Source organism: Natator depressus, chromosome 2 (assembly GCF_965152275.1).
Source record: "Natator depressus isolate rNatDep1 chromosome 2, rNatDep2.hap1, whole genome shotgun sequence".
NCBI lineage: Eukaryota > Metazoa > Chordata > Testudines > Cheloniidae > Natator > Natator depressus.
Genome location: NC_134235.1, coordinates 35,021,017 through 35,047,906, shown reverse-complemented (window position 1 = coordinate 35,047,906; position 26,890 = coordinate 35,021,017). Strand labels below are relative to the sequence as shown.

Here is a 26,890-nt window from a genome sequence, read left to right as displayed (position 1 = left end):
GTGTGCATGCATGTATGTGTGTGTGTATATAAGTGCACTACAGAACTGTGTATCTCGTAAACTTTGTAAGGGATTTTATAAAAAAATAATAAAAACAAGCAGTAAAATATACTAGGGCTGAATTGTGGCATTTAGGCACAGCTCTGTGCTGGGTGCACTGCAAAGCCTCACCACCAGGGTAGAGTATCAGAGAACATTCTGCTTCAGAAAAGTACAGTACTTCCCAGAGCAGATATCTAGGAGGCATGGGGGCTGCAGTTCAGGGCAGCCCCTATACTGGCTGCACAAGGCTGGGTAAATGTCCTCACTCCTTTCTCTCCCATATTGCCAGATGCTTAGGGCCTGCCACGGTTTAGATCTTCATCAGCACCCTGATAAATTGGGCTGATAACCAGGGAACAGAACCAGGGCAACTCTTTTTGATGCCTCTGAGCAGTGGATTGAAGGTACACCAAATTATATAAATTCACTTTGAATGGTTTGCTGAATGTTGTCTGCAACCCTGTTAACTGAGTGTCCCATTTTCACTTTATGCTTCTCTCTGGCTTGATTATGGCCGCCACAAAAAGTCACATGACCTTAATACAGTTTTTTAAAAACATTTTTGAAGTGCAGTTATACTCTGTAAAGTGACTCTCTCAAAATTCGGGCACTGCTTTACACTTAATGCTATTCTCATTTGTTCATTTTATACTTTTTTTTTCCTGCTGATGGTGCAAGCTTGATATGGAATCTGCTACTCAAGTTGTATTAATGCATTCATTACCACAAGTAATTAAATATCCTGTCATTGGAATTTAGTTAACAACTCTGTTGATTATTTAAATTCCAAAATATAATCCAATTTACTTCACCATAGTATAGCTGCATTGGGTCTAGAATGCTAAGAGAAATCAAATGGAGTAGATATGACTAAGTGTACACAGAGAAGAGATCTTAGTAAGAATGTACCATTTTTATAGTCACCTTTCTTATGTTAATGTGTTTTACATTCCCTGTTTTAATAAGCTCTAAAATAAACAGAATCTCCTTGTATGATGTGTTCCTGTAACTCTGAAGATCTGGACAGTTGCTTAATTGTCATATTTCTGTTTCCACTGGGATGTAAAGAGGAATTTATTTTATTCTATCAGGCAAAAAAGTTTGACTATGTGGCTACAACACAAGTCAAGAAATGCTGTGACATTCAAATGTATGGTGTACTCCTAAACTTATGGCTCAATACATATAACCTCTTCTTATAAGGTCTGAGGGGACAGAGCTGTCAAAGCCTGGAATCTATGTGGGTAGAAATGACACTGTTCCTATTTTTGGTTCTGCATCCTAAATTTCACAAAACATCTTAACTCTTATCTGAACTAGTTGGGTTATATTTAAGAATCATGCAGATTATACCTAATGTAGAGTTGGGGCTGTGCCCTGGCCTTTGTGCCACAGCCTAGCATGACTGTGTGGGAAGGCTGATTTAGCAGACTGCGCACTGGTCTGGGGCTCAGGAAACCCATGTTCAATTTCTGGGTCGGTCGCAGGCTTTCTGCATCTCCTTGAATGTCAGTGTGAGTTAAATGCTTAGGCCCAGATTTTTAAAGGTATGATGTTTCTCTGCATCTTTATGTGCTTACTGACTTTAAAAGAATCTGGCCACTAGCTCCCCTAAGACCTTTTAAAATTCCCAATCTCGTTCCCAGTTTTAGTTTAATAATCTCATTTTCCCCTTTCTTTTAAGTAAACAAGAGTTAATATCTGTTAGAAAATCTTTTGAAGGCAAACAGTATAGTTCCCTAGAATACCAGTGTTATTTAACCATCAGAACATGAGTTCTATCCCTAGCTCTGCTTTTTGCTAGCTGAACAAGTCTGGGGAAGTCACTTGGCTCTATGACTCTATTTACCCATTTGTAAAATAGGTATAATCATTAAATCCTTCACAGTGATGTTGGGAGTCTTCACTAAAATTTGCAAAGCCCTTGAAAATTGTCAGACGAAAGGTGTTGTACAAGTTACTGAACATGTGGCCCATGGTAAGGACCTTAATATAATATCTTTAGTTGGGTAGTGCAGTTAGGTTATAACTGAGATATACAAAAACAAGATTTGTTTTCCATACAGTATGACCAATTAAGAACTTCACTGTAATAATGCAGACAGAATTTGGTGATGGAGTCAATTAACATACTGTTATGGGAAAGCCCCAACAGCTGATTTATGGTGGTTTCACTGACTACGTCTGTGTCTTTTTCATTCTGTTTTTATAGTATCGGTCAGGACGGGATCCTCAGCGAGGCTCAGACAATATTTCCAATAAGTCTTCAGACAGTGATGTCAGTGATGTGTCAGCTGTATCAAGGACAAGCAGTGCTTCTCGTTTCAGCAGCACAAGCTACATGTCTGTCCAATCAGAACGACTGAGAGGGAACAAGAAAATAAGGTGAGTAACAGAACTAGGAAGTTGGTCACTTATATGCTTTTAGAACACTTTTCAGGTGAGTGCATGTGAATATTTTGCTAAACTTTTAACATATATAATTTTAATAAAACTTACAGGGCTTTCCAAAATATAGGTTTTAGTTTATTTTTGTGTTTCTACTGCCCTTTTGGTTCCTTATGCTAGATATTTTTTGTAAGTGAATAAAGGGATTTTCTTGCATGCAGACTTTAGCATCTTGAGATGACGCTGCTATCAGAAGGCATTTGTTACACTTAGACTTGCATCTTTTGAAAAAAGACTCTTGAAAAATATTGAACAATTTAAATGATCATTTTATTTACAAAATACTTGCCAGTAGTCTCAGAGTCATTACAACATTCTTTACAAATTGGAGCAGAGACTATCCTCCTGCATCTCCACAACTTCTGTGCTTGAATTTAGGGCTGTCAATTAATTGCAGTTAACTCATGCTATTAACTCAAAAAAATTAATTGTGATTAAAAAAATTAATCGTGATTATTCACAACTTTAATCGTACTGTTAAACAATAATAGAATACCAATTGAAATGTATTAAATGTTTTTGGATGTTTTTCTATATTTTCTAATATATTGATTTCAATTACAACATAGAATACAAAGTGTACAGTGCTCACTTTATACTATTATTTTTATTACAAATGTTTGCACTGTAAAATGATAAAAGAAATACTATTTTTCAATTAATCTCATACAAGTGCTATAGTGCAATCTCTTTATCATGAAAGTGCAATTTACAAATGTAGATTTTTTTTTATTACATAACTGCAGTCAAAAACAAAACAAGGTAAAATTTTAAAGCCTACAAGTCCACTCAGTCATACTTCTTGTTCAGTCAATCGCTCAGACAAACAAGTTTGTTTACATTTACGGGAGATAATGCTGCCTGCTTCTTATTTACAGTGTCACCTGAAAGTGAGAAAAGGGGTTTACATGGCACTTTTGTAGCCGGCATTGAAAGGTATTTATGTGCCAGATATGGTAAACATTTCTATGCCCCTTCATCATTCGGCAGCATTATCTCCCGTCAATTCAACTTTCATGATAAAGGGATTGGACTACAGTACATGTAATGGGGGAAATTGAAAAATACTGTTTCCTTTGTTTTTTACAGTGCAAATATTTGTAATCAAATAAATATAAAGTGAGCACTGTACACTTTGGATTCTGTGTTGTATTGAAATCAATATATTTAAAAATGTAGAAAACATCCAAAAATATTTAAATAAATGGTATTCTAATATTGTTTAACAGTGGAATTAATCATGTGATTAATCGCGATTAATTTTTTAATCACTTGACAGCCCTACTTGAATTGCCGGACTCTTAAAACCTCTTGTAAAGTGCTTCTATAGATACTGGACCCAGTTCTATTTAAATATATTGCTGTGCAACACTCATTGTCTAGTCTTTAATAAGAGTTGCACAGTATATCTGAAAGCAGAAATGGGCTCAACTTCCATTCCTTGAACACTCAAAACACCGATGAAAGGAATGTAAGATCGGGCCTTAAATATTTTGGCACTAGTATTCCTTATTTTGGGAAATTTCCCCTCCCAAGAGAAATTATATTTTAAAAAAAGGGTAGGTTTAAATATCTCTGATTTTGCATAATTGATATTGTCTGGAACACAGAAGTGTGCATTCCGTGTATTTAAGCACCGTTTTGTGTGATTTATCAGCGTGTAACTTTGTATACAAAATATGTGCATTACAGACTGTCAGGAAAAATGTTTGCATCTTAATCTTTGTCTAGCCTGTGCTGGAAGTTGGCCAGCATGCTTTTACCCGTCACTACATTTTCCCTTCTAATTTATTTCTTTTCTTTTAAATTTCTTTTTGTGTACTGCATGCATGCTTCTTCTCTGCAACCCTAACTACACTTTGCCTTCTTTTTTGTTTGCATGCCTTCCTCAACTTGTGTTGACTTCAGAAGGTCAAGGGATTTAGAAGGAAAAAAAGAGGGAGGGCAGGAAGGGGATGAGCATGAGGAGATATTTCCTGAGGAGGAGGAGCTTGAGGAAAAAGTGAAGCAAGAACAAGTTAATGAAAAGGGGGAAGAGCAAGAGGTGTCAGAAAACTGTGATAAGGAGGAAAGCAAAGAATCAGGAAATGATGAAAAGACCCATGATGATCAAAGTGAGGAAGGGAAAGAGAAAAACCAGAGGAAAAAAGAGGATTTACAAAGGCAATTCTCACAAGATGATGTCAGGTAAAATATATTACTGTTTGTAGGTAGTTCCCTATGGTCCTGTAGCTCTTTTTCCAATGCCTGGACCCTGTTTGTTTTCCCATTTGTATTTTATTTGACATAGCTTGTTGTTCATGTTCCCTTGAATCCTTCTTCATTTTCAGCCATAATTCTTCAATAGTGAACAAATTTATCTCTTGATTTTAATGGAATGGTTCTGCAAACAGAATAATTAAACACCTTAACTTTACCCCTTAGGATGCAGGCAGCCACAGCCTTTTGTTCCTTTTGAACTGGTTTATAGTTTGCATTTGACTGTATGACATACTGCTGGGGAGCTAGCAGGTGAGCACTACAGTAGAACCACAGAGTTACGAACACCAAAGTTACAAATCGATCGGTCGACCACACATCTCATATGGAACCGGAAGTACGCAATCAGGTAGCAGCAGAGACAAAACAAGTACAGTACAGTACTGTGTTAAATGTAAACTACTGAAAAAATAAAGGGAAAGTTTAAAAAAAAGATTTGACAAGGTAAGGAAACTGTTTCTGTGCTTGTTGCATTTAAATTAAGATGGTTAAAAGCAGCATTTTTCTTCTGCATAGTAAAGTTTCAAAGCTCTATTAAGTCAATGTTCATTTGTAACTTCTGAAAAACCAATCATAACGCTTTGTTCAGAGTTATCAACATTTCAGAGTTATGAGCAAACTCCATTCCCGAGGTGTTCGTAACTCTGAGGTTCTACTGTATTTAGGTCCCCTAGAGACGTCTGATTGGATATTGGGATGTAATTTTATCTAACCAAGCTAGCAGTCTGGGGGTGCTAAAGGGCTAATTAACCCATTAGCTGAGGACTGATACAAAGGCACAAGAAGGCAGTGCTGGTTGGGAGGAATAGAACTAGCTGAGCCCAACTTCAGAGAGAACGTCAAGACTTCTCTGTACTGAAATTACTTTTGTGTAGGCTGATAAATATGTGTGTGGATCAATTGTGGACATGGATAATCAAAAATGGTTCTTTCACCCATTTGCATTAATGGGTTAGTGTGGTGTGAAGTGGTAGCGTTGTATAGGTCTGCGACTGTAGTAAGCCTAAAATATTTTAGGTGCCTGTGACTGGGTGTCCTATGCATTTGCTGCCCTCTGCTGGAGACCCTGCTATCTTGGTGAGCCATGCCCTAGGAAACAGCCTTTTAAGAAAAGAAGGGCAGAAGAGTTTGGACTTTCAGGAGTTGTCTAGAAAGGCCTCCCAGGGTCAGCTGCTGGTAGAACAAGTGAGACTTTGTACTCCAGCGTGCTAGAAGGATTGGGAGCAGGCAGAAGCCACTGAGGCCTCTGGAGGCCAGATAAAAAGGACTGGCTGCTTCTATCTTGTGGCAGTTCTGGGTGAAGCCAGGAAAGGGGAGGGAAGAAAGATCCTCCCTCTGCCTTAGCCCAAGAAGCCAGTCCTGGTCAGCACCTAATTCTGAGTGCACTTTGCATGTAAGTCAGGGAGAGACTGAGTTAGACATTTATTACACTTCTGAAATTCAACAAGCTCATTTCATGCAACACCCATAGGCTTAATCAGGTCTGTGATATGCTTTTACCAATGTAGTTTCTACTTCAACACACTCAGAGTTACACTATAGCTACAATTAAATAGTCTGGAATTGTGATATTTAATATACAATTATTACATTTGCTGTGTTTTCCACTTAGTTTATAATGGGAAAATGCAATATTCCTTATCTGATTTACTCATTGATAAAACATTTGGATTTCTTGATTGGCTGAATGCTTCTGCCCCTCTTTTTGTCATGTGACAATAGGGAAAAAAATCAGAGTCACTTTCTTTTAATGCTGAACAAGGAACTCTTTTAGAATGAGAAAAGCAGTTTTATCTTAACGGCTACTCTCTCACACTTTCTCTGCTTCACTGCAGAGCTTCTGCTTAGGACCTAGGTCAGACCCCTCCTGCCTTGCTATTGATTTAAAGAAACAGAATCAATGTCACCTTTGTTGCAATAGAAAGGTGTCCTCATGCAATAGGATGTGCAACCATCTGTGAACTGCTCCGTTGTACATGGTAGAGGGGATTTTTTCTTTCTTATAACAGTATTGCCAACTCTTGCTATTTTATCACGAGTAATGGGATTTTAGAGGGTGTTGAAGCCCATCTCACAATGACATGGGAAGCTCCAGCCCCCAGTGCTGCCATAAGCAGAGTCTCTCACCTCTACTCACTCCTGGAGTTCTCACAGCAGGGGTGAGGGAAGGAGGGAGCAAAGAGCCCAGCAACCCATTATAGCTCCACTCCCTCAACCCTGGCCCCTCCTGTGAGAAACACATACAGGATGTTGCCTCTGCTTCTGAAACGGCCACCCCCAGCCAGGGAAAGGGGACCCTGTTGCAATCCCCAGGCCTGGGAAAGGGGAATGAAGAACTCTAGCAGGAGCAGAGGTGAAGTAGGTGGGGACTGATGAGGGGATGTTCATGGATTCAGGAAAAGGGAGAACCCCTGGAGGCTGTGGGAGGGAAGAATAATTAAAACAAAAATGAATTATTTGCATCATTTATGTAGTTATCAAAATTATAGACAGAAGAAGAATGATTTATGTTTTTTTCAAATAATTTGAATGTGACTGAATTGATTATTTTAAAAATAATATTTAGGATTATCAATATAATAACTGAACTGAAATATAGAAAGCTCTAAAAGGTGGTTAATGTAAAGATGTTCTTGCATGTAAAGATCTTTGCAGCTCCCCAAAGTCTTAATTGAAAAATAGAATTGGAAAGCTTGATACATAAAGTGCTGTGTCATCCTTGGCTGTTCATTGTTCATTTTCCAGCTCCATTTTATAGGATTTTTACAGTATATTTCTAAATATGCACAAATTCGTTTTTTTCACACTGTAGAGCTCTCCACTGAGTATGTATGTTATATGTGTGTACAACAGCCTAGAGCATAAGTACTCCCCCTTTTTCCCACCAGCACGGATGTCTTCCCTCCAGTCCATCTCTCCATTTTTGTAGGGATATTTTTGAGGGGACATCTATCCAAATATTGAGATACCACTAACAGAAGCATTACAATTACATGGAAATTTGAGTTTCTTGCTACGTAGGACTAGCCCAAATAAAGCAACGACTTAAATATTATACATCTTTCCCACTCTCAGAAGCCAGGGAGAGGCATATGTATGTTAAAGACCAACTTTTCAACCTGAAATTTATTACAGACACATTGCCAGAGGAGCAGATGGGAGTTAAAAACTCAGGAGACAGACTACAAAACATGGTTTGATTATGTTTTTTTTAAATCTCATGGTTTGTGGGGACAGTCTTGTAATTTTTTTTCTTGATCTCTTGAGGTTCAATATACTATTATAACCTCTGGGGCAGCCAGCTGGTCCAGCATTCTTCCCTTTGCTCTTGATTTTCTCTTGGTAGAGATTACAGAGATCCAGCACAGCATGGCTGCGGTGAATGCAAGACTGATGTATTTCCTGTTTATACAGGCGCTTACTTCCTAGCTCTATGCCCCCTAGTGACTGCTTTAAATATTCACAGGTAGCACCATATTCCTTGTGAAGGGTGATACAACTTTTATCCAAACTTTACATTAAACAACAGTTAACAGGAATAAAATATCACAGCAAAACAAGAATAAACAGCCCTATAAAGGATAGAGTAGGCTGCCTGAACTTGTGTCAGGGATTTATTCTGCCCTTTTAAGACGTTCTCTACTAGTCCTCTGACTTTTCTGAATTCTCAAGTCCTGTGTAATCCTCCATACTACAGGAAGCTGTCTTTTTCTTACTGGCTATCTCCTTGCAGGGAGAGGAGCTGGAGGAATCACTAGTACGAAGGCAGGTGGGGTCTTCACAGGTTCAGTCTCGGGGTAGTGATCACTGTGTATTGGAAGTCTGCCTGGGGAGGTGACAAGATGACACTGGTTCTGAAAAATGATTCCTACTAGCACCCTAAAAAGTAGAATCAAGTGTCCTGGTACATCCCTGCATTGTCCGCTTTTCTTGAAAATCTTTCACCCAAACATGATCTCCTGGATTCAGTACTACCAAGGATTTGACTCCATAGAGCCTGCCAAAGTCTCTCTTCTGATGGGCTTTATATGGATCTTCCTTCTTCTGTAGTCTCGGGAAGTCAGGCCAGCAAGAGTCTAGTTGAGCAGGGATGGCTGGGATAGTGGACCTCAACTTTTTTCATATCAACAGTTCCATAGGGCAGAGTCCATTTGCTAGAAGAGTTTTATTATCTTTACTGCACATTCTGCTTCAGCATTATTCTGAGAAAATTGTGCCTGGATGTGACGTGAATAAAACCATAGGTATCTTCAAACCTCTTAAATCTCTCAAAAAAACTGAGGACCAGGATCAGAGATGACTTGCCCTGGAATCCTAAAATTAGCAAATAAGTGTTCTATCCTTTCCATGGCACTTGATGTCATTTTGAGCTACCTGGCAGCTTCAGTTAATCTTGAGAATTAATCAGTCATCAAAAGATAGAAAAGATCACTCCTGAATTTCTGTCGTGGCCTGTCTGGAAGAGCAGATAGTAACAATGGTTCTGATGGGTTGGTTCTCATGCAAGCACAAATATTATATTTCTCAGCACTCTGGTGTAGTTGTTTGCTCAGCTCAGGCCACCAAATAGACTTTTGAGCTCTCTCCCTGACTTTGGTAATGCCTTGGTGCCATTCATGCGGTCTGTCAATAATTTCCTGTTGCATTGATGTAGGTATAACCTATCTGGATTCCTTCATAAACAGATTTTGTTTTATGGTAAGATTCCAAGAAACCACCCAATATGGTTTTATAGAGGTTTCTGACCTGGTCTCATTTGTCATAGAATCATAGGGTTAGAAGGGACTGCAAGGGTTATCTAGTGTAACCCCCAGCTAAGATGCACGGGTTTTTGTGTCTAAACCATCCAAGACAGTTGTCTTGCTATATTTTTCTGAATGACTGGCTTGTGTAGTTCCCCAATACCAGGAATTTTCTGGACAGAAGAGATCTCATAATGGCTTTGACTTCTATGCCAGGTGAGGTAGGAATTTTCCCACATGTGTCACTTCACTGCCACTCTGTGGCTCCTTCATGTAGCTAATCACTTGTACTTTCTTTTGGATCTTGTCTGACCCTTGGTCCATCAATGGGCCTAGAAACTTGATTCTGTCTTTGAGAATTCACACTTGTTAAGTTTAGGCCTGCTTTCTCCAGTTTTTCCAGGACTGCAATGAGATGTTGGGTTTCTGTTGATCCATAGCTAAGGATACCGTGCATTTGGCTGAGAACCCCTTCCAGACTCTCTGGGAGCTGTGACATTTTCCTCTTGAAGAGTTCGGGGTAGATGGCATGCCAAATGGTAGCCTATTGAAACAAAACTTTCCAGAATTGAGCAAAATGAAAGTCAGGATAGATCCTTGAGAGACACGACAAATCAAATCCCTCATTGCAGATATTTTCTGGTGACATGTTGAGGTGCTCATATTTCTCAGATAGGAACCTTTTTTATTTTTATAAATTTAAATCCATCAATATATAAGGCCGCAATTCTATAAACATTTGCATATGTGCTTATCTTTGTGCACAAAAGTAGTTTCACAGAAGTGTTTGCGGGATTGGGGTTTTCATAAATAAAGTGTTGATACACATTAGCCTATCATCACAGCTTGGCAACTTGAACCAACCAAGAGAAGTTTCTGACACACTGCCAATATTTGCTAGTCCCAAAGCAACACTCAATGTTCAGTCATATCAAAACCTGCTTGAGAGGTCTAACATAACCAAACTAGCCAATTGGCTCTACTTCAAAAGCAGCAGGAAATCATTTGGGACTCTGGCTATTATGCTCTCAGCCCTTAAGAAAGGTTTGAACCTAGACTGGAATCTACCAAGGATATTATTGGTACACAAGTGCACCTTTGATTCAATAGCCACCACCTTCTAAATCACCTTTCCAAAAAAGGGCATTTGGAGGCCAAGTGACTGTTAGCAAACATGTCATCATTAGGGCTACAATTTAGTCATGGGTATTTTTAGTAAAAGTCATGGACAGGTCACGGGCAATAAACAAAAATTCACGGCCCATTACCTGTCCGTGACTTATACTATAACCACCCCTGACTAAATCGGGGGGGGGGGGGGGCACTGCTGCAGGGGGCCGCTCCTGGGGGAAACCCCAGTGTGGCATTGCTCGGGGTGATGATGCTCATGGGGGACTGGGCCAGTGGCACCAGCTGCTGGGGCCCACCAAGCAGCAGCTCCCCTGGCCGCCCCATGGACCGCTGCTGTCGGGGAGGGGAGGAACCAGAGGACCACTGCTCAGGGGGAGGGGGACTGCCTGAGCAGTGGCCACTGCAGCTGGCTGCAGGGCCACCTGAGCGGCTGGCTGCAGAGCCACTCCAGCAGCAGCCAGTGTGGCTGTCCCCAGGGCCACTTGAGCACTGGCCCCGGAGCTGGCTGCTTGGGTGGTGTCATAAATAGAAAGGGAAGGGTAAACCCCTTTAAAATCCCTCCTGGCCAGAGGAAATCTCCTCTCACCTGTAAAGGGTTAAGAAGCTAAAGGTAACCTCGCTGGCACCTGACCAAAATGACCAATGAGGAGACAAGATACTTTCAAAAGCTGGTAGGAGGGAGAGAAACAAAGGGTTTGTGGGTCTGTCTACATTTTGTCTTTGCCGGGGATAGACCAGGAATGAAGCCTTAGAACTTTTAGTAAGTAATCTAGCTAGGTATGTGTTAGATTATGATTTCTTTAAATGGCTGAGAAAAGACTTGTGCTGAATAGAATAACTATTTCTGTCTGTGTATCTTTTTTGTAACTTAAGGTTTTTGCCTAGAGGGGTTCTCTATGTTTTGAATCTAATTACCCTGTAAGGTATTTACCATCCTGATTTTACAGGGGGGATTTCTTATTTCTAATTCTATTTTTATTAAAAGTCTTCTTGTAAGAAAACTGAATGCTTTTTCATTGTTCTCAGATCCAGGGGTTTGGGTCTGTGGTCACCTATGCAAATTGGTGAGGCTTTTTATCCAACATTTCCCAGAAAAGGGAGGGTGCAAGTGTTGGGAGGATTGTTCATTGTTCTTAAGATCCAAGGGTCTGGGTCTGTAGTCACCTAGGCAAATTGGTGAGGCTTTTTACCAAACCTTGTCCAGGAAGTAGGGTGCAAGGTTTTTGGGAAGTATTTTGGGGGGAAAGACGTGTCCAAACAGCTCTTCCCCAGTAACCAGTATTTGTTTGGTGGTGGTAGCGGCCAATCCAAGGACAAAAGGGTGGAATATTTTGTACCTTGGGGAAGTTTTGACCTAAGCTGGTAAAGATAAGCTTAGGAGGTTTTTCATACAGGTCCCCACATCTGTACCCTAGAGTTCAGAGTGGGGGAGGAACCTTGACAGGTGGCCCTGGGCTCACCCACGCTGGCAGCTGCAGAAGTCGCAAAGGTCACCGAAAGACATGGAGCCCTAGTCAGCATCAAAAATTGGTTTCTTGAGAAGTTGTCAGACCTCCAGATTTTAGAATGTTAGAGACCCCTCCCTCCCACACACACCTAAGCAAAGCGCTGATGATACTCATGAATAATGGCAACACAGACTACTTGCTATAAGCAGCTAAGATGCACAAACTTTAGAACTGTAGAAGGAGGGCCTCAGAAATCAAAATCTTGTTTATTATGGGGACCCTGATCGGACACAAACTCAGACTGCTATGGAGAAAGGTGGGAGTATGGGATGGCTAATTATGGTCCATGCCTGCTGAAGAAAGCAGGTTTCCCCCAGAGAACTGCAGTTAGCCCCCACATTTTTAGAGAAGTGAAAGTCAATAAATCTTCCTGGGAGAAATAGAGCTGGAGTAAATTTTTGCCTGGATTAAGCATTATGACACTAAAAATTGGCCATCTGTTTGATATATAGCTAAAACACAACTGCGTGTTTTTTGTGTAATGCATGTTAGTAAAATCACAGCATAGATCAAACTTCTTAAATAATTTTTCTTATTTGAAGCTATTCTGTATCCATGCTGCTGTGTCCTTTTGTTTGTATCAAAAACAATTGTTTCTAATACTAACTCATTTTAAAGTCCCTTATAAATAATACTCTGAGAATAAAGTAACTGGAAGAATCCTTATGTAAAACAAACAGACCCCGGTCGTCGGTGGGTGGGATCGAACCTGGGATCTCGGGAATTTATTGCAAGAGCCTCCACCGCATGAACTAAAACCTACCTGGCTGTTAGCTAAGGCTGTAGAGCAGACTTATTAATTGCACACTCTCTCTCTAAGTGGTCTCAATGCCACTAGGTGGGACAGAACACCACACCCAGGAGGTGTGTGGGTTACACTTTGTTCAATAGCTTCTAGTTTAAAACTTTATTTGGACTTCATAGTTAATTAAACAATTCAGTCCTCATGTTATGAAAGGATAATACTTTTTGTGTCTGATCAGAAGTTTAGTGTATTGTTTGAACTGTTTCTAGTGTTGCTTCAGTGAATCATAGTTCAGTTTGTCATGCCAGCCTTGTGATGCATAATACTAGGTCTCGTAGAGAATGCTCCCTCCTACACTAATTATTTTTGTCTCAAAGCAATGACACTTCTCTGAAAAATGAGCAACTTAGATCCACCGTCATCTCTTGTAGTACCTCATTCTTCAGTTCCTTCACTGAACTGCTATATGTTCTTTGAAGGTTTGTGCATTTGATTAAAATTCTGCAAATATATCCTGCCTGGCAATGTACAATATGACTGTGAAAGAACTTGGCAAGATTTCATAGACCCAAACCCAAAGAAAGTAAGAAACTATATTAATAAAATTGTTGTTAGCGTGAAGGGTGCAGAGTGATAAAAATGATTATTTATGGTTTGTATTATGGTAGATCCAATCAGGGTCATACTTCCTGCTTGGTTCTGTCCAAATACACAGTGAAATGTCAGGGTCTGTTTGTATACTTTAAGACTCTCTTCCTAATGGGCTGTTTTGCTGCTTCATAGCATGCTGTCCACCAGTGATTAGCTAAGAATTGCTAAACTATTGACCATGGGAATTTTGGCTGGCAGACCTCTTGCACCCCATCCATCTCCTAATCTGCAAAACATTGTCTTCCAGAACCACAGAGAGATGTTGCATCCAGACCTGCAGTCGTGACTGTCAGGGTTCCCTCCCCACTCTGAACTCTAGGGTACAAATGTGGGGACCTCATGAAAGACCCCCTATGCATATTTCTACCAGCTTAGGTTAAAACTTCCCCAAGGCACAAATTCTTTGCCCTTGGAAGGTATGCTGCCACCACCAAGTGATTTAATAAAGAATCAGGGAAAGGACCACTTGGAGTTCCTATTCCCCCAAAATATCCCCCAAGCCCTTCTACCCCCTTTCCTGGGGAGGCTTGAGAATAATATCCTAACCAATTGGGATCACAGTGATCACAGACTCAAACCCCTGGGTCTTAGGAAAATAGAGAAATCAGTCAGGTTCTTAAAAGAAGGATTTTATTTTTTTTAAAAAAGGTAAAAATCACCTCTGTAAAATCAGAATGGAAAATAACTTTACAGGGAAACAAAAGATTCAAAAACACAACAGAACTTCCTCTAGGCTTAGTTTCAAAGTTACAAAAAACAGGAATAAACCTCCCTCCAGCAAAGGAAAAATTCACAAGCAGAACAAAAGATAATCTAACATGCCTTGCCTGGCTTTTACTTACAATTTTTGTAATATGAGAGACTTTTAGGATGGTTTATAGAAGGAGTTTTCTGACCTGATGCTTCTCTGCTTCCCAAGAGAACACACACACAAAAAGCCTCTCCCCCCCGTCCCCGCCCTACGATTTGAAAGTATCTTCTTTCCCCATTGGTCCTTTTGGTCAGGTGCCAACCAGGTTATTTGAGCTTCTTAACCCCTTACAGGTAAAGAGGAGCTCTAGGCTACCCTTAGCTGTATAGTTATGACAGTGACATCTTACAGTCTGGATTTTGGCTGGTTGAGCACCATTGACAGACTGTTTTTGGAAGGTTCAAGAAATTCTCATCCAATACAGGAAGTTGTCTACTAGGAAGACTACTTCTCCAAATAGAAACAGTTCTCTATATGGACAGCTCAGCATAAGCTGATCCCAGTTGAGGTTCCGATACCACAGATCCTCCACTTCATGCTGCATTTAAAACAGGCTGGATTGGTTCTTTATTTTGCTCAAAGTCCACCTTGTAGCAATAACAGTATGTCATGCTCTGATATGGTCATACTCATTCTTTCAACATCTAATGGTATCAAGATTCCTCACGGACTTCCTGCATACTTACACACCTGTTAGAGATCTGACTCCTATATGGGATCTCAACATCCTCCTCCTCAAAGGTCATGGAGCCTCTGTTCAAGATGCTATTGGATTGTTTGATACATCACTTTACCCTTAATAAAGCCTGTCTGGTGGCTATCAGCTTGATGTAAAGGGTAAGGAATTTCCAAGCCCTTATGGCCAGACCTCCATATTGATGCTTTCACAAGGACAAGGTGGTTCTGAAACTGCACCCTAAGTTCATCTCTAAGGTGGTCCTGATTTTCACCTGAATCAGTTGATTTAATCTTTCAGTGTTCTTTCCAAAAGCATATGCAACACTAGTAGAGGAGAAGTTGGATGTGTCCAGAGCCTAGCTCTATTACCTGGATAGGACCAACTCCTTTAAATTGTCTCTTCGTTTCTTTGTGGCAGTATCCAGCTCATTGAAAGGCCAACTTGTCACATCATAGAGACTTTCTAAGTGGATCAAGTAATGTATTAGTTAGCTAGTGAGCCACTCCCTCCGAACATCATGGCACACTCCCCCAATGTACATACAGCATCTTCAGTCTGCTTCAGAAATGTGCCAGTATCTGAGCTCTCTAAAGCAGCAATGTGGAACAACCCTCTGTACTATGCCCCTCAAGTATTACGCCCTTGACGTGGTGGCTAGATCTGATGTTTGGGAGAGTAGTATTCCAATCATTATTGGACAGATGTAGCTGGTACTGCTCATTCCCACGGTCCAGAGGGAATACTGTTTGTCAGTCACCTACAGTGGACTCCACACTGAGGCATGAAGAAAAGAGAATGGCTACCCTAGAGTAGCTGTGTATTTTTTCAGATGTTGCCATCAATGTGGATCCCACAACCTGCCCTTCATCCTGGCTTTTCAGAGTCCTCAGCAACTCACGCTGTGTCTACACGGCCACTTTCAGTGCCAAAACTTTAGTCATTCAGGGGTGTGAAAAACACACCCCTCACCGACAAAAGTTTTAGCGCTGAAAAGCACCAGTATAGACAGTGCTTTATCTTTGGGAGCCGCACTCCCAGTGATAAAGCTACCACCGCTCATTCAGGGTGGTTATTTTTTATCTCCGGGAGAGCTCTTGCAATAAAGCGTGTCTATGCTGCTCACATCACAGTGCTGCCGCAGCCACCTTATAACATGGACAGTGTAGACATACCGTTACGCTTTGAATTGCGAAGCAATTGAAGAAGGGCGGTGACCACCCCACATTTTATGCCCTTATATGTGTTCACAGGAAGGCATGAAGCACCTGTGTAGCCTTGATGGACATAGCTATTTGAAAGACTCCAATCTTGCATCTATGATTGCAAACCTATAGTGGGATCCACACTGACTACAACATCTTGAAGAACCACAGTTACTGTAGGGCAAGTATCTGTTCTTTAGAGTCTATATCAGATATTAAATAATCTAATTCCAGTAGCCATTGCCATTTGATTCTTGCATAATTTAATTAACAAGTTGTTTAGCTTCTGGTGTGTTTGCTAATTAGGAGAACGCTTCCTTATAGATAATGTGTTTACTCAAGTAAAGATGATAAATTGTGGCTTGTCTTACCCTGAAGCTGTACATGATTTTTCTCATAGACTCATAGAAGTGTAGGACTGGAAGGGACCTCAGATAGGTCATCTAGTTCAGTCCCCTGCACTAAGGCAGGACTAAATATTATCTAGACCATCTCTGACAGGTGTTTGTCTAAACTTTTCTTTAAAACCTCCAATGATGGAGATTCCACAACCTCCCTAGATAATTTGCTCCAATGCTTAATTACCCTGACAGGAAGTTTTTCCTAATGGCTAACCTAAATGTCCTTTGAAGCAATAAAAGCTTCACCCTCATCTTTATAACAACCTTTTACATACTTGAAGAGTGTTATCATATCCCCCCTCACTCTTCTCTTCTCCAGATTAAACAAACCCAGTTTTTTCAATCTTTCCTCATTGGTCATGTTTTCTAGAACTTGGATTAATGTTGTTGCTCTTCTCTGGACTGTCTCCAATTTGTCCACATCTTTTTCAAAGTCTGATGCCCAGATGTGGACCCACTACTACAGTAGAGGCCTTAACAGTGCTGAGTAGAGTGGAAGAATTACTTCATGTGTCTTGTGTACAACACTCCCGCTAATACATCACAGAATGATGATCATTTTTTTGCAACCTTATTACAATTGTTGACTCATATTTAGTGTGATCCACTATAACCCACAGATTCTTTTCTGGAGTAGTCCTTCCTAGGCAGTCATTTCTGATTTTGTATTTGCGCAATTGGTTATTCCTGAGTGTAGTACTTTGCATTTGTTCTTATTGAATTTCATCCTATTTATTTCCAACCATATCTCCAGTTTGTCAAGGTCATTTTAAATTCTAATCCTGTCCTCCAAAGTGCTTTCAACCCGTCCCAGCTTGGTATCATTCTCAGACTTTACAAGAGTACTCTCTATGCCATTATCCAAATCATTTATGAAGATATTGACGCATACCCAGGACAGGTCCCTGCAGCACCCCACTCAGTATGCCCATCCAGCTTGATTGTGAACCATTGATAACTATTCTCCGAGTACAGTTTTCCAACCAGTTGTGCACCCACATTATGGTAGGTTTGTCTAGGCTATTTTTCTGTAGTTTGTTTATGAGAAGGTCATGTGAGACAGTATCATCTCTGTATATTTTGACAGTTTATAACCTCAAGTCTGAAAGGATATGAAAAGATCTTTTTTTCTACAAGATTTTTCTCACTTTTCTGGCTTGATTTAAAATTCTGTCTCTGGTAGTTTTAGCTCTGGGACACAAGGTAGATTCAGGATGTGGTTGATCAGCTCACTACATTCTCTTCATTTCAAAATTAACTTTCCAATTCTTCCACGAATAAACCTCTCAAGCAACCTTGCAGCTTAGTTGTATTCTTGGATTTAATAAGCATTGTCAGATCTGAAAACAAAAAGCATTCCTCTCTGACTTTCCACCGTCAGTAAAGTAGGCTACAATTCAAAAAAGTATTTAAAGTGTGCTTAACGTTCACTTCAAATTTAAACCTGTGTCTTAAGTGCATTTTTAATAGGGATGCTTTCAGGGCCATAATGTGCAGGCTTGTAGAAGGCGAACTGCCCTTTTTAAAGGTGGAAACTTCATTGTTAACGCACTATTGACAAATGTTGTTGTTTGGTTGACAGGTTTAGGCAGACAGGCTGTTCACCTTCTTAGCTGAAAGATGTGGATAACTGCTAGATGTTTCAGCCTCATGAGTTCTGTTCCACTGATTCAGTCACACTTTAATTTATGTCCTAACCCTGATCTCTGATTGACCCCCCATATTTACAGATTTATATGAAACTAAAAAAATATAATAGTACTAACTAACTCATCTTTGCTACATTTCTGGGAGCTAGATAATTAAGTATTATTTACTTCCAATCTTATACTTAGTTCACTTGGTCAAACCTGTTCTTAATAGTTGTATAGTGATAAAAGTATGTTAAAGCAAGAGGAGAATTCATTTACAGGAAGGTTCTACAAATAAGAGAAAACTATTATCATGCAATTTGGCACTCAGATTTTGTCTTTGTTAGAAATTTTACAAGGTATTGAAATATAATGTCCTGAAGAATAGAAAAATAAATATCTGAGATAGGAATTTGCATATCTGAAATCCTTATATAGTGTAATTTTATCAAATAGAAACTTGTGCCAAGATACGTTAGTACTGAATTATTGTCTTGAAATGCCAAAGTGAGGGAAAGATTATAACACAGAATCAGGTCTATGGAATTCATACAAGTTTATCCCAGCAAAGGGTGTCAGTACAGATACATATGTGATAACATTGTAATGCGGGATCTCATGGGGCCTGACTACATGGAACTTTACTGCCCAGCAAGCCACGGTATGAATCTACAGCACAGTAGTTTGCCATGCAGTAACATCACTGCACACCCAGCTACAATGGGTATAAATAGTAATGAGGCATTGGCTAGGGTACACCCCTGAACCCTAGGGTATACCATAGACAGCTCTTTAAATGCCCAAGCAGTGCCTTTGGCAGCAGGGAGCTGATATAGACTTTCCTTGCCGCCTCCCTCCTGCCAGAGCCCTTTCTTGCTGCAGTGAGAGGCTCTGGTAGCAGGGAGCTGCTGGAGCATATCCCTGCTGCCTGTCCCCCACTGGAGCCTTTCACTGTCGCATGTAGCTACACACTACAGTGAGTGTGGACCCACTCTGCCTTTCGCTGTGGTGTGTAGCTACATTTACCCTCCAGGCCACCACAGGTGTAGGCAAGTATAGATAAAGTCTAACAGTCCCAGAGTGCACTTTGTGTGTTGCCTATTGTTTCTATTTTTATACACACATGCTTTGCTTGAATAATGTTTATATATAAGAGAGTAAATTGAAGTCACCTATGTATTCACTGATTAATTTCTCTTCAGAGAAATATTGCATGTTGCGAGCATTCTTTTAAACAAACCATACTCATTATTTGCTCAATTGTTTTCAGTCAACCTACTAATTATAAGTTCAATTAAATAAATCTAATAATTATGGTTTAAAGGAGGGTAGCTGTTAGAAGTTTACATCAGTTGTATAAATAGGTAAGAATGAGTCAATACAATATTTTTTTGGCCAAATGAGGACTCTAGGGACCAGTCATTATAATTATAATTCATTATAATTTCCCATTGTAGTGTCTCTCTCTGATGTGAATTGACAGATGAATACACGTATTAGCCTGAAGCATAGTTCCCATGGAAATGTTACTTTCTACCTCATCGTTGTTCCAAAAATGCTGTTATTGTTCAATTTCTTCAGCAAATCAATGGAATGAAAGCATCTTTGAATATAAAACATCTATTAACATTTAAATTCCTTTCTCAGTTGTAAAAAAGGTGTGTAAGAAAATCTTGAGGGGTCTACTAACCTCATGAGAGACAACTATGATGAAAGATCTTTCTGGAGCACTTAAGAAATCATTTCCCCCCTAAAACGTCATAGTATGTTAGTTCATTACAATATCCATTCTATGGCAAAATGAAATGTTAGAGTTATAAATAAGGCTACATTTTAATCACGGGTTTTTTAGTAAAAGTCACAGACAAGTCACAGGCACATGGCCTCTTGATGACTTTTACTAAAAATACCTGTCAAGGTTCCTCCCCCACTCTGAACGCTAGGGTACAGATGTGGGGACCTGCATGAAAACCTCCTAAGCTTATCTTTACCAGCTTCGGTCAAAAACTTCCCCAAGGTACAAAATATTCCACCCTTTGTCCTTGGATTGGCCGCTACCACCACCAAACAAATACTGGTTACTGGGGAAGAGCTGTTTGGAAACGTCTTTCCCCCCAAAATACTTCCCAAACCCTTGCACCCCACTTCCTGGACAAGGTTTGGTACAAAGCCTCACCAATTTGCCTAGGTGACTACAGACCCAGACCCTTGGATCTTAAGAACAATGAACAATCCTCCCAACACTTGCACCCCCCCCCTTTTCTGGGAAATGTTGGATAAAAAGCCTCACCAATTTGCATAGGTGACCACAGACCCAAACCCTTGGATCTGAGAACAATGAAAAAGCATTCAGTTTTCTTACAAGAAGACTTTTAATAGAAATAGGAGTAAATAGAAGTAAAGAAATCCCCTCTGTAAAATCAGGATGGTAGATACCTTACAGGGTAATTAGATTCAAAACATAGAGAATCCCTCTAGGCAAAACCTTAAGTTACAAAAAAGATACACAGACAGAAATAGTTATTCTATTCAGCACAATTCTTTTCTCAGCCATTTAAAGAAATCATAATCTAACGCATACCTAGCTAGATTACTTACTAAAAGTTCTAAGACTCCATTCCTGTTCTATCCCCGACAAAAGCAGCATATAGCCAGACAGAGACCCTTTGTTTCTCTCCCTCCTCCCAGCTTTTGAAAGTATCTTGTCTCCTCATTGGTCATTTTGGTCAGGTGCCAGCGAGGTTACCTTTAGCTTCTTAACCCTTTACAGGTGAGAGGAGTTTTCCTCTGGCCAGGAGGGATTTTAAAGGGGTTTACCCTTCCCTTTATATTTATGACAATACCCATGACTAAAACATGGCAGGGGCTACCCAGCGGCCCCACGGTTGCTGGGGGAGGGCAGCCCAGTTGCTGAAGGGGGGATGGGCAGCGCTCCTGCAACTCCCATTGGCTGGCAGGTGGCCAATGGGAGTTGCAGAGGTGGTGCCCTGGGCAGAAGCAGTGCTCAGAGCTGCCTGGCCATGCCTCCGCCTAGCAGCTGAGTGAGGGGTATGTCACCACATCCAGAGAGCCCCCCAAGTAAGCGCTGCCCAGAACCCACCTCACCCCATGTCTTGCCCCAACCCCCTGCCCCAACTCACACCCAAACTCTTCTGCTGTGGGTGTGGGAGACTGCACCAGAGACTGCCTGAGCTGCCCCTGAGCCAGGCGCACCTGCTGCTGCAAAAGTCATGGGCAGAGGTCACGGAAAATCACAGAATCCATTACTTCCATGACCTCCATAACAAACTCACAGCCTTAGTTATAAATGCTTCATTTTAATAAAGAATCATTCATTAAAGAAGTAAGAAAAATCACAAGGAGGTATTAATATTGGCATTTTTATTGGAGAAAAACAAATGATTTCAATGTAAATCAGATTCTGATATTTACATCTTTAGTATAAAGACAAGAAAGTATTGCTGGCCCAAATTAATTTTGCAAATTAATTTGCAATTCAGGCTTTAAAAAATAAAAAAAAAACAGTAACAAAGTTCTACAAGATATCCAATAAGTGAGATACAGTTTTTTAGATTATATCACTAGATAAAAAATGATAATCTAGATCTATCTTTTGATTCTCTAAAAACTATTTATATTAACAATATTGTAAATATAAGAAAGAGGCAATGTTTGGTCATAAAGTTTTTATTAAAGCGTATTTCACAAGTAAGTAATAAACAGTAAAATATTTGATATACACACATGAATAGTTGGCTTTCAGTTATACTGGGGAACACAAGTGATAATTTTTTTTTACTTTTTCTGAGTAAAAGAAAATTAAATTAGATACTTATGTAAGTAACTTATCACTGATTATGCAGTTACTGAACTGTAAAATTCCATTTTCTCAGTTGTGGCTCTGTAACCTATGTGAAGTGAACTATGTTGTTTCCTGCAACAGATATCCTTGATTCAGGACCAGATTCTGATACATACTTTTAGTTACATTTAGTAGCACCGTACTCAAAAAGTAGTCATAATGACCTCAGAGAAACTACCCTGGGGGCAAGGTACTATTTCATGTGAGTCAGGTGTCCACAATCTGTCTCCAACCATTAAGTCGGCAATATTCAGAATCTGGACTTTAGCAACATCATCTTGAATTACACAGAGAAAGAAATTACATAACTAACACTTACCCTTATATGTAGGCTTGGCAGAATTCAATTTTTATTTTTTATAATTTTGACAGACAATATCAATATTTATTTAAGCTTTTTTAATATTGTTCTTGATTTTAAATTTTCACAGTTTAAAATTATGGGGTGTCAAGGTTCCTTCCCCACTCTGAACTCTAGGGTACAGATGTGGGGACCTGCATGAAAGACCCCCTAAGCTTATTCTTACCAGCTTAGGTTAAAAACTTCCTCAAGGTACAAACTTTGCCATATCCTTGAACTCTATGCTGCCACCACCAAGCGTATTAAACAAAGAACAGGGAAAGAGCCCACTTGGAGACATCTCCGCCCCACCCAAATATCCCCCGAAGCCCTACACCCCCTTTCTGGGGAAGGCTTGATAAAAATCCTCACCAATTTGCATAGGTGAACACAGATCCAAACCCTTGGATCTTAAGAACAATGAAAAAGCAATCAGGTTCTTAAAAGAAGAATTTTAATTAAAGAAAAAGTAAAAGAATCACCTCTGTAAAATCAGGATGGTAAATACCTTACAGGGTGATCAGATTCAAAACACAGAGAATCCCTCTAGGCAAATCACAAAAAGACACAAAAACAAGAATATACATTCCATTCAGCACAGCTATTTTACCAGCCATTAAACAAAAGAAAAGCTAACGCATTTCTAGCTAGATTGCTTACTAACTTTTTGCAGGAGTTCTGAGCTGCATTCCTGATCTGTTCTCGGCAAAAGCATCACACAGACAGACAGACCCTTTGCCCCCCGACCCCTCCCCCAGCTTTGAAAGTATCTTGTCTCCTCATTGGTCATTTTGGTCAGGTGCCAGCAAGGTTATCTTAGCTTCTTAACCCTTTACAGGTGAAAGGGTTTTGCCTCTGGCCGGGAGGGATTTTATAGTTCTGTATACAGAAAGGTGGTTACCCTTCCCTTTATATTTATGGCATGGGGTTTAAGCATTTTTTTATTGTACTTGATTTACATTTTCACAGTTGTTTCTCCAATCATTGTCTCTACAGTCTACTGGACAGTCCTTTGTAACTTATCAGCGTTGGTTACTTTATCCTACCAACTATTCTTCACAAGCATCTCTGATGGAATACATTAAATTTTTATGTGGGTTTCTAGCACTTGCCAAGTTTCAGAACAATGTAACAATGTGGAGATCACAATGGCATTGTATAACTTTATCCTGCTTCTTGTGTGAATCTCCTTATTTTTCCAGATATTTGCCAGTCTTGAAAAGGAACCACTTGTCTTTCCAATTTTTGCTTTCATCTCCTTATGGAGTTAGCCATCAGCACTAAATTCTGCTTCCACAATATAAAAACTTGTTAACCATGCTGTATTCTTCATTATCGATCACATGTACATCATCATTGCTGACTCCTCTTTCAACGTTCATGACTTTTGCTGTCTTTCAGCTGATTCTTAATCTTACTTTGGCAGCCTCACATTTGACATTGATAATGGCCTTTTTCCTAACATCATCATCTGTGTCCAACAGAACAATGTCATCGGCAAAGTAGAGATCTTGAAGTTTTCATTCCTCCACGTAATTCCTGTATCTTCCTTTGATGTTGATTTTTGCATTATGTAATCTATCACAATGCAGAAGAGGAGAGGTGATAAGGTGCATTGCTGTCTTACTCCAGAGACAATATCGAGCCAGTTGGTCTCTGCACTTTCTCTCTTTATACAGCATTTTGAACCTTCATACAGCATCTTAGCCTCTGCCACTATCTTTCTAGGAAGTCCATGTTGTCACAAGATCTTCCATAGCAATTCTCTATGAATACAGTTGAAAGCTTTGGTGAAATCTAGGTGGTTCAAGACTGATCTTCTTTGGTAAGCAAGCCCTTTCTCAATCAGTCATCCCAGGCATTGTGATTCCCTCCGAGACCTTTTCCACTCAGCTTATCCAGAACACCTTGTCTAGTTCTGGAGAATGCTTTATCCAGTTTTATAAGATCAAAATATTCAGTTCAACTCCTGCTCATCAAATAAGTTATTTTATTATACAGCTCTATGCCCATCTTATACAGGCTTAGATGCAGGGGTGTTAAGTACAAAGTGAAACCACAATTCCAAATCAAGTCACACAATACACAGTTTATATACATTTTTCCTAGCTATTAACATCTATTTTTCTTATATCTAATTGGTTTGAATATTGCATGGATCATGTAAGGCCCAATGACTTATGTCCTCACCTTACCTACATTTCAAGCTTATCAATTCACGGTGTTCCCAGTTATCTCAACCAGCTCGAAAACATTGTCTCCATCACATAATCTATCACACCCTTATTTACAGTTTAATTTAGCACTCAAAAAATCTGAATTTGTCCTACATTTTGTGACCCAAGTAAACTTTCAGAATTACTAATTTTTACTTTTCACACAAAGGAAAGTTTGAGATTTTACACACATTTCAGAAGCTGAAGCCCTTTCCTTCTACACTAGTTTGGTTGACAGAACTTGCCTGAATGAAATCTACTTCATTGTCTAAGGTAGACAAAGCAGAACATGATCTTATGCTTCCAGTTACCTAACTGTAGTGAACTAGCTGACTTTTCTAATATGTAGTTCTTTAATAATGAGCTACAGTACTCTGTGTCTAATGGAATTATAGTAACTTTGTTTGACAGCCATTTTAAGCACCTTGCTACAGATTTATTTAATGGGGATGACTGTTTGAACCTCTTTCATTTAGGGGGAACGGAACAGCTCAGCCTAAGGATTAGTAATGGCATATTTCTGAACCATGTGGGAGCATTCACTGCTCTACATATTTTGTGGGTAAACAGAAGACTTTAGTTTGGAGTGCTATCACTCTAGGGCCTTTCCTTTCCCCAGCATTACAATCATGTATTAAATAATGCAAGTTTTATTTGCTCCTAGGAAATGAACAGTTTTTATCACACAATTTGTATGTAAGTATCACTTTCTTACAGGATGTAAGTACCACTTTCTGAGTCCTGCAAGGATTTTACTGTAAGGTAGTCATGAAGATAGTTGCTCTTCCCGGTATCAACCTTCTCTGATCTTACAAGGATTTTATCATGCAAATGATGCTGACACTGCGTATTACTTCGTGTTGACTGGAATTGCCCCTCTGTGCTGTAACCCCTAAAGGTGTCCAAGATAGACACAGCTGGGTTCTCATAACAGTTGCCAGGGCAGTTTTTAAGAGAATATGCTGCCACGGGTGAAAGACCCTGGTAGTAGACAACCGCTTCTTTCCTTCCCTATCCCATCCTATTTCAACACCTCTTAGGTTTCTGTTCAGTTCTTGGAGAACATTTTACACATGTGCTAAACCTGGAATGGCCTTTTGAGACCACAGCCCTATTTGCTCTCAGGGCAAGTCACACTTGGCACCAACGATAGAATTCTGAACAGGATACTGCAAGTTAACACTCAGAGTTTCTTAAGCCAACCATGGGATTTTCCTGCATAGGATGTGGCTTCGCCCTGAGCTTTTAGCTGCTCCTTCCTACTTAATCTCCATTTTTTATGTAATATAGAGAGGCAGCAGCCTCTCTATAGCTAAGGTGCAGCCAAGGTCTTACTCGAAGGGTGATTATGGATGCCTTTTACATTTAAAAAATAGAAAAACCCTAATTGCTTCATAATCTCCTGGTGTAAATCTCATTGGAAATTAAAAGACTCAAAGATGGCTCTTTATTTTCCCAAATTGCCTAACATTTCTATGGCTCCTTTTCTGTACCTACTTATTTGACAATCTGGACTAATGGGTATCCCTCCTGTTTTACAGACCTGCTGTCAAGGTTCCTTCCCCACTCTGAACTCTAGGGTACAGATGTGGGGACCTGCATGAAAAACTCCCTAAGCTTATTTTTACCAGCTTAGGTTAAAACTTCCCCAAGGTACAAACTATTTTACCTTTTCTCCCTGGACTTTTTTGCTGCCACCGCCAAGCGTCTAGCAAATATAACAGGGAAAGAGCCCACTTGGAAATGTCTTTCCTCCCAAAATCCCCCCAAGCCCTACACCCCCTTTCTGGGGAAGGCTTTATAAAAATCCTCATCAATTTGCATAGGTGAACACAGACCCAAACCCTTGGATCTTAAGAACAAGGAAAAATCAATCAGGTTCTTAAAAGAAGAATTTTAATTGAAAAAAAAGTAAAAGAATCACCTCTGTAAAATCAGGATGGTAAATACCTTACAGGGTAATCAGATTCAAAACATAGCGAATCCCTCTAGGCTAAACCTTAAGTTACAAAAAGACACAAAAACAAGAATATACATTCCATTCAGCACAACTTATTTTATCAGCCATTTAAACAAAACAGAATCTAATGCATATCTAACTAGATTGCTTGCTGACTTTTTACAGGAGTTCTGACCTGCATTCCTGCTCTGGTCCTGGAAAAAAAACAACACACAGACCGAGAGAGAACCCTTTGTTTCCTCCCCCTTCAGCTTTGAAAGTATCTTGTCTCCACTTTTGTCATTTTGGTCAGGTGCCAGCGAGGTTGTCTTAGCTTCTTAAC

At 39.8% G+C, this 26,890-nt stretch overlaps 1 protein-coding gene across 29 annotated transcripts in view; it reads left to right on the top strand.

Moving 5' to 3' along the window:
- Positions 1-26,890, top strand: part of RIMS2 (regulating synaptic membrane exocytosis 2) — a 737,938-nt gene that overhangs the window by 632,729 nt on the left and 78,319 nt on the right. For all 29 annotated transcript variants that reach the window (XM_074943965.1, XM_074943967.1, XM_074943973.1 and 26 more), the window contains one exon: positions 2,255-2,427. In XM_074943965.1, the coding sequence (XP_074800066.1) occupies positions 2,255-2,427 (173 nt within the window). The remainder of the gene's footprint in view (positions 1-2,254; positions 2,428-26,890) is intronic.